The 6,398-nt window shown below is 49.6% G+C and overlaps 1 protein-coding gene across 1 annotated transcript in view; it reads left to right on the top strand.

The window, feature by feature from the left end:
• The first annotated feature begins 471 nt into the window (after nt 1–471).
• Nucleotides 472–6,398, top strand: part of PRKCE (protein kinase C epsilon) — a 446,492-nt gene continuing 440,565 nt past the window's right edge. Inside the window, exon 1 of the mRNA XM_006778637.1 lies at nt 472–1,145. Within this exon, the coding sequence (XP_006778700.1) occupies nt 798–1,145 (348 nt within the window). The 5' untranslated portion in view covers nt 472–797. The remainder of the gene's footprint in view (nt 1,146–6,398) is intronic.

Genomic DNA, 6,398 nt, shown 5'->3' with positions numbered 1-6,398 from the left:
CACACACACACACACACTCACACACACACACACACACACACACACTCCCTCTGACGTCTTTTGCGCATTTCCTGCATTAGAGGGAGGGAGACTCGCTCGCACACCGGGCTGTCCTGGTGGCAACTTAACTCTCATACAAGCATCCTGGCCCCTGGTCGCAAACCCAGAGCTTCTGTGTAGTCGGGGAAGGTCAAAGTTGCAATGCTTCTTCAAGGGAGGATTGTTTTGATGGTGGCAACAAAATTGGCAAGCTAGGAACATTCTTCAATAAAATGTTCTTTATAAGAAAAAAATCATCAGCGTTGAATTACAGCATGCTGCCACATAACAGCTTTCCCATTATTAAAATAATCTAGTCACTGAGGAAAGGGGTAATCTTTTTTTCCCCTCTTTTTTATCAGATGATGCAGATATCATGACTTCTTTCACAATGGAGTTTTGGTGCAGCCCAAAGAAGTATAGCTAAGAAATCACCCCGCAGCTGGCAGAGGAGCCGACAGCTCCTCTCTTCTTCTGGAGGTGCCGCTGGTGGTAGGGGGGGAGAGGCTTGTTCCAAACACGGACGTCCCCCAGCTCTCCCCCCATCCCTGTTTTCCGTTAGGAGCCCGGCGAGGAAATACATGCACTCACTGAGAATCGCCCGCGCTAGGGCGCAGCGCTACAAGGTGTAGGCAGAGTGTGGGGTGGGGCGAGAAGGGGACTGAGGAGCCCCCGCGGCTCCCAACGCCGGGGCGTCGGTTCTTCATCCTGCCCTCGGGGCGGACGGAGCGATCCCGGCCCCCCTCCACGCCCCGACCATGGTAGTGTTCAATGGCCTTCTTAAAATCAAAATCTGCGAGGCTGTGAGCCTGAAGCCCACAGCCTGGTCGCTGCGCCATGCAGTGGGACTCCGGCCGCAGACTTTCCTTCTGGACCCTTACATTGCCCTCAACGTGGACGACTCGCGCATCGGCCAAACGGCCACCAAGCAGAAGACCAACAGCCCGGCCTGGCACGACGAGTTCGTCACCGATGTGTGCAACGGGCGCAAGATCGAGTTGGCCGTCTTCCACGATGCCCCCATCGGCTACGACGACTTCGTGGCCAACTGCACCATCCAGTTTGAGGAGCTCCTGCAGAACGGGAGCCGCCACTTCGAGGACTGGGTGAGTCTGGCGCCTCCCGGTCCAGGAGCCCAGATGTGGGGTCCGGGGTTGGCTGGGGGTGCGAAGGGGAGACTCAGGGCCTTGGCATTGGTAGCAGGGTGCAGGGACGTCACTGTGACCCGGCGTGTGTGTGTCTACGGAAGCCTCAGTTACCTTGGAGAAAAGCACCCTCTGCTTGGTAGTTGGGGAGAGGTAGTAGGCATAGGAGTTAAGAAGAAGAGACTTGGGAAGAGGGTCTGGCTCTTTGCCCCCTCCAGCCAGCGAGCGGGTGCTACAGGGACCTCGCAAGCTGAGAGAGCCCGAGCCAGTGCCTGAAGGTTGGCTGAGAACCCGGCGCCTTCCGCAGGCGCGTGGTGGGCTGGCTGTGTGTGATTGTGTGTGGGTGGGTTCCTCTGTCCTTGGAGAGGCACGTGGAGCCCTAGACTGAAGGCTTCTTGCACGTCCTGGCTTTGTCCTGCTTCGCCGAGTCTGGAGCTGCTTTATTTTCCCCTCCGGAGGAAGCTAGCTTGTTTCTTTTCTGTGGCGTGGTGGGTAGCTCATCTTCGGACCTTCAGGGAGAAAAATGTGTTCTCCTCCAGGATGCCCCCTCAGGGTCCAAGAAACATCAGCCCAATGCATTACCCGCCGTCCAGAATGAGTGTTGTATTTAAAAAATGGTTCTGCTTGCGAGTAATTGAAAAATCAGTGCTTTGAAACCTACTTATAGTTTCTCTGTTTTGATTTTCAAGATATGTGGGATGAAATACTATTTCTAAGTCTGAGACTGAGTTAATTGATTACATTGTCAAAAATATTGGGGGCTGGGAATAGGCCTTGTCCATGGACTATTTAAGCTAAATGCCTTCAGCCTCAGTACCCAGAGAAGCAGGGAGAACACAGCCTTGTTTTAGCTGTTCGAGGAGGGATAGTGTTAAATGAGGAAATAAATTTCTGTATTTTTAGAAATTCTTGTTACCTGTTTCCACCAAGAGCAGGTGTGGCTCTGGGTGTATATGTTCTCAGGGTTCTTTGATCTCCACCAGAAGAGAAGTATCTGCTTCTCGCGGAGAGATGTAGAGAAATCACCTCCTAATTACTGAGAACAAATAACTTTGTGATTGTCCTAGGGTCAGAGGTTGCATATGAATCACCTTGGCATATCACCTCACATATTTTTTCAAGGCAATGGACTTTTAGGGGAGAATCAGAAAAAGCCTCTTCTCTTTATGCTCAGGGCTGTGATGTAGGCTGCCCGAAACCATGGTTACGGGGCTTGCAGGGAAGCTCCAGCACACCACACCAAGTACATCCCTGGGTGATTTGTGACTTACACTTTGGGAAGCAGGCAAACCTTTGTGGAATCCCAAAGAATGCAGTGCCATTCCATTCCACAATGCTCTGGACCTCTGCCTCCCTCCCACCACCCAAGTTTCCACTCATTCCCCATGTCCTTTCCACACAGGCCTGTTAGTCCTTTTACTCATGAAAGCAGCATGTGTCTGAGGGGGAGCTGAAGAGATAACTAATTTCAGAGCCAGACCTTAATACTAAACAACTATGGTTCTGAAGTTGTTGTTGTTTTTGGATAGGAAGGAGAAAAAAAACCATGACTATGGTTGGGAGGAGATGGGGCCTTTTGCTTTGTATGCGGAGGAGGGAGTTTGAGGAGAGGCCGAGAGCAGCAGGTCTGCTTTTATTCAAAGAACAGGTCTTGGTTGGAGCGGGGGATGTCTGAGTGCCTCTGGTGGTGCTTTGCTGGGGCCCACCCAAACCCTGGGCCCAGCAGGGCACCATTCCCACTTCTGAGCACTTCCAGTGAAGCGCACAGTGGCCAGTAGTCTTGCTTGGTTATCGTTCTCTAATCTTCTCAAATTCATGTTGGATTTGGCTCTAGACCAGATCACCTAGTGCACAGGCACGTTTTACAGACAAGGACATTGTGTCCCAGAGAAGCTAAGTGGTACCCGAGGTAACATGACAGGCAAAGGGGGGTTGGAGGTAAGGCCCCCATCTCCTCTTGCTCACCACTGTCTGGTGGGGAACTGAGCCTCCCTGGTCTGTTTTCCCTGCAGATACGTGTGCTGCGTCCCTGAACATTTTTATTGTACGTGATAATTTAAAGAGCTTTCAAAATCATCATCTCATGATCTCTTTTGCCTTATAGCAAGTGTGAATTAAGTATGACAGGTATTGGACAGTTTTAAAGAAACTTGAGATTCAGAAAGGCTGAAGGCATCGGATAATGAAGCAAGAAGCGGAGCTGGTTCTCTTTGCTCACCTAGTGTTGTTTTCACTGGAGGAGGCTGTGGCCACTCTGTTTCCTCCAGCCGAGGGTGGGCGTGCATCAGCAGAGGTGATTGGCCCTTGGAACCAGAGCCATGTTGCACGTGGGCTGAGTAAGGTCACCTTTCCCATTCCCATCAGCCAGGGCACCACTGCAGAATCACACCTTAGGGTAGAATTCCCCGAGCTCAGGGCTTTGCGCTCCTTACCTGGCCGTGATGAAGAGATGCACCCTTTTCCAGGTGTGGCTAAGAACTCTGAGGGGGAGCTGGAGCTGCTCCTCGCATTGCTGTGGAATGTTTCATTCTTCTGTATTCGCTGTTTGTTGCTCAGATTCAACCAGGGAAGTTTAGCAGTCTAATCCAGAGGTAAAAGAGACGATGGGTGACTCTCCAGGGGCTTCCACTTAACCAGGGAAACAACAGTAAGGTTCTAAATGAATATTTGAAGGAATTCAGAAAGGGAGTAGGCTAGGAGAGCTGGAAGGCTCTGGAGGGTTCCTGAAAGGAGGCACGCACTGGGTGTGAAATGTGGGCAACATTTAAAGAGGTATTTATAAGAGGAGGCAGTGTTTCATGGGCACGGACACAGCTGGAATAAAAGCAGAGAATGCCTGTGGCCAGCGTCGGAGAACGGAGTAGCACAGCTGAAACGGAGGGTGCCTGTCAGAAAGGAGCAGGCAGGGTCACGTTCCCTAAATTTATGACTTATTATCTCGGTACTGCCTGTGCTATTATTTACGTAACAGTTTTCAACATTGATTCTTTGACTTTCCACTTGAGCCCAGTCTTCATGAAATCACAGGTTTGGATACTGTTATGACTTTTCTTCATTCAGATGAAAATAAACACATGGCCTCTGAAGTAAAAAGAAGAGAAGTTCATCTCAGGTGACTCTTAAAATCATTAGTGATACGGGGGACACATTTTGGAAACACTGGAGTAGGAGGGAGTTTAGACAACTGAGGTGGGTTCCAATGTGTTTAAAAGCCAAGCTGAGATCATTATTCTTCAGATAATGGGAGACGTATCAGTTGTGATGACAAAGAGGGTTCTTTAGAGAAAGCTTATTACAGAGGCATGGGAGGATTTCACTTGTGCTTGAAGCAGAATCCCAGTAAACACTGTTGCTATAGCTCGGTTTTCCAAGAACAAGATAATAACGCTACTCAGACTTCGGTGTGCCTACGAATCACTAGGGGAAGGTGTGAAAAATACAGACCCTCCTGCCCGCCTCCAGGGCTCTTCATTCTGTGGCTCACGATGAGTGCTAGGAGTCCTCATTTTTAACAAGCTGTCCTCAAGGTTTTGGACCAGAAGATGCTTTGGGAAACCCTGGGCCAGAATAGCTCCAGGTAATTAATGTATCAAGATTTTGTACAGAGATGTCCTGAAATGTTTTAGTAGGCCTTTGTAAGTCCTAAAGCAACATTTATAAGCATACTCGTGTGAACTAGAAATATGGGGATTCATGTTAGAATCAGAGGCTAGATGGAGCCGCATTAGCATTTAGGACAGAGGGTGGAGAGCACAGTAGATGGCGGAGAGCATGGATGGAGCACCCAGGTTGACAGTGGCTGGTCCCCTACACACTCAGGAGTTTGCTCTATAGTGTAAGTAGTCTACTTAGGGCTATGTACCCAGCTCAGTTCCCTATTTCCTCACCCCCTTGCACCACCCCTGCCTCTGAAGACATCTTGCTTAGGGTCACTCCCTTGCTTCATCCTGTAGAAGAGATGCTGAGGTACTCATAACACAGAGGTAATGACAAAGTCATCTTTAAAACATTTAAAAAAAATTTATTTCAGAGAGGAAGGGGAAGGGAGAGAGAGAGAGAGAAACATCAACGATGAGAGAGAATCATTGATCGGCTGCCTCCTGCACACCCCACACTGGGGATCAAGCCCACAGCCCAGGTATGTGCCCTGACTGGGAATCAAACCATGACAGGGCCAGCACACCTGGGTGACCGGGCCCCGGAAGCCTGTGGCTCTTCTGCAGTCTGAAGGATGGGCCATGACTACCGTGTTGTTTTGTTTTCAGTCTCACCGAGGATATTTTATTTATTTCAGAGAGGAAGGGGAAGGGAGAGAGAGAGAGAGAAACATCAACGATGAGAGAGAATCATTGATCGGCTGCCTCCTGCACACCCCACACTGGGGATCAAGCCCACAGCCCAGGTATGTGCCCTGACTGGGAATCAAACCATGACTTCCTGGTTCACAGGTCGACGCTCAACCACTGGCCAAACGTCTTTTGAGAGGCGGCTCAGCAGAGCACTGACAGGCAGAGCTCTGGAGACAGGATGTGTAGGTTTGAATCCCATCAATCTTTCGTGACCTTGAGTGAACCATTTAACCTGTGCTTCTGTGTTTTTCCTCTGTAAAAAGTGGGTGACCATAAAAATACCTAGCTGAAATAAAATGGGGCTGTTGTGGGTGAAAGGAGTCAATCTCTGTCAAGTATACAGGCCAATGCCTGAATCTTAGGAAGAGCTCAATGGATGCTTAACTGCTACACGTATTGTTTTGTCTCCTAAATCTCCATGGGGGCTGGCCAGTTCTGTACTGAGCTGATTATTCTACAGCATCCCAAGAAGCCAGCTTTGCATAGTCTCCAAAATTTTCTCTTCAGTAGGGCCATCTTATTTGGCAAGGATTGAGACACTGAAGTTTCTGTTTCATGTTTCCAATATTGCCTATTGACGGGGCTTCTCAAATCATCCTACCCTGCTGATTCTGGGAGATAGTTCTGCACCCTGTTTGGAAAAGTTAGGTTCTGGGGCTGATTCCCCTTTGGTGCAAGAATTCTGTGGGGAGATTCTTACAATGCAAAGGCCCAGGAATCAGTGGTTGAGCAGCAACCCATGGTTAGATGCTGATGCCCTGGGCGAAGCCTGAGGACACTTGTGATTAAACAAGTCCCTGCTGAGTGTCATCCGAGATGGTGGCCTGAGCACACCTGAATACACACTGCCCAAAGGTGTATCTCA

Source organism: Myotis davidii, unplaced genomic scaffold (genome assembly GCF_000327345.1).
Source record: "Myotis davidii unplaced genomic scaffold, ASM32734v1 scaffold6, whole genome shotgun sequence".
Classification (NCBI taxonomy): Eukaryota; Metazoa; Chordata; class Mammalia; order Chiroptera; family Vespertilionidae; genus Myotis; species Myotis davidii.
The sequence above is the reverse complement of the archived record's forward strand: the minus strand, read 5'-3'. Positions and strand labels throughout refer to the sequence as shown.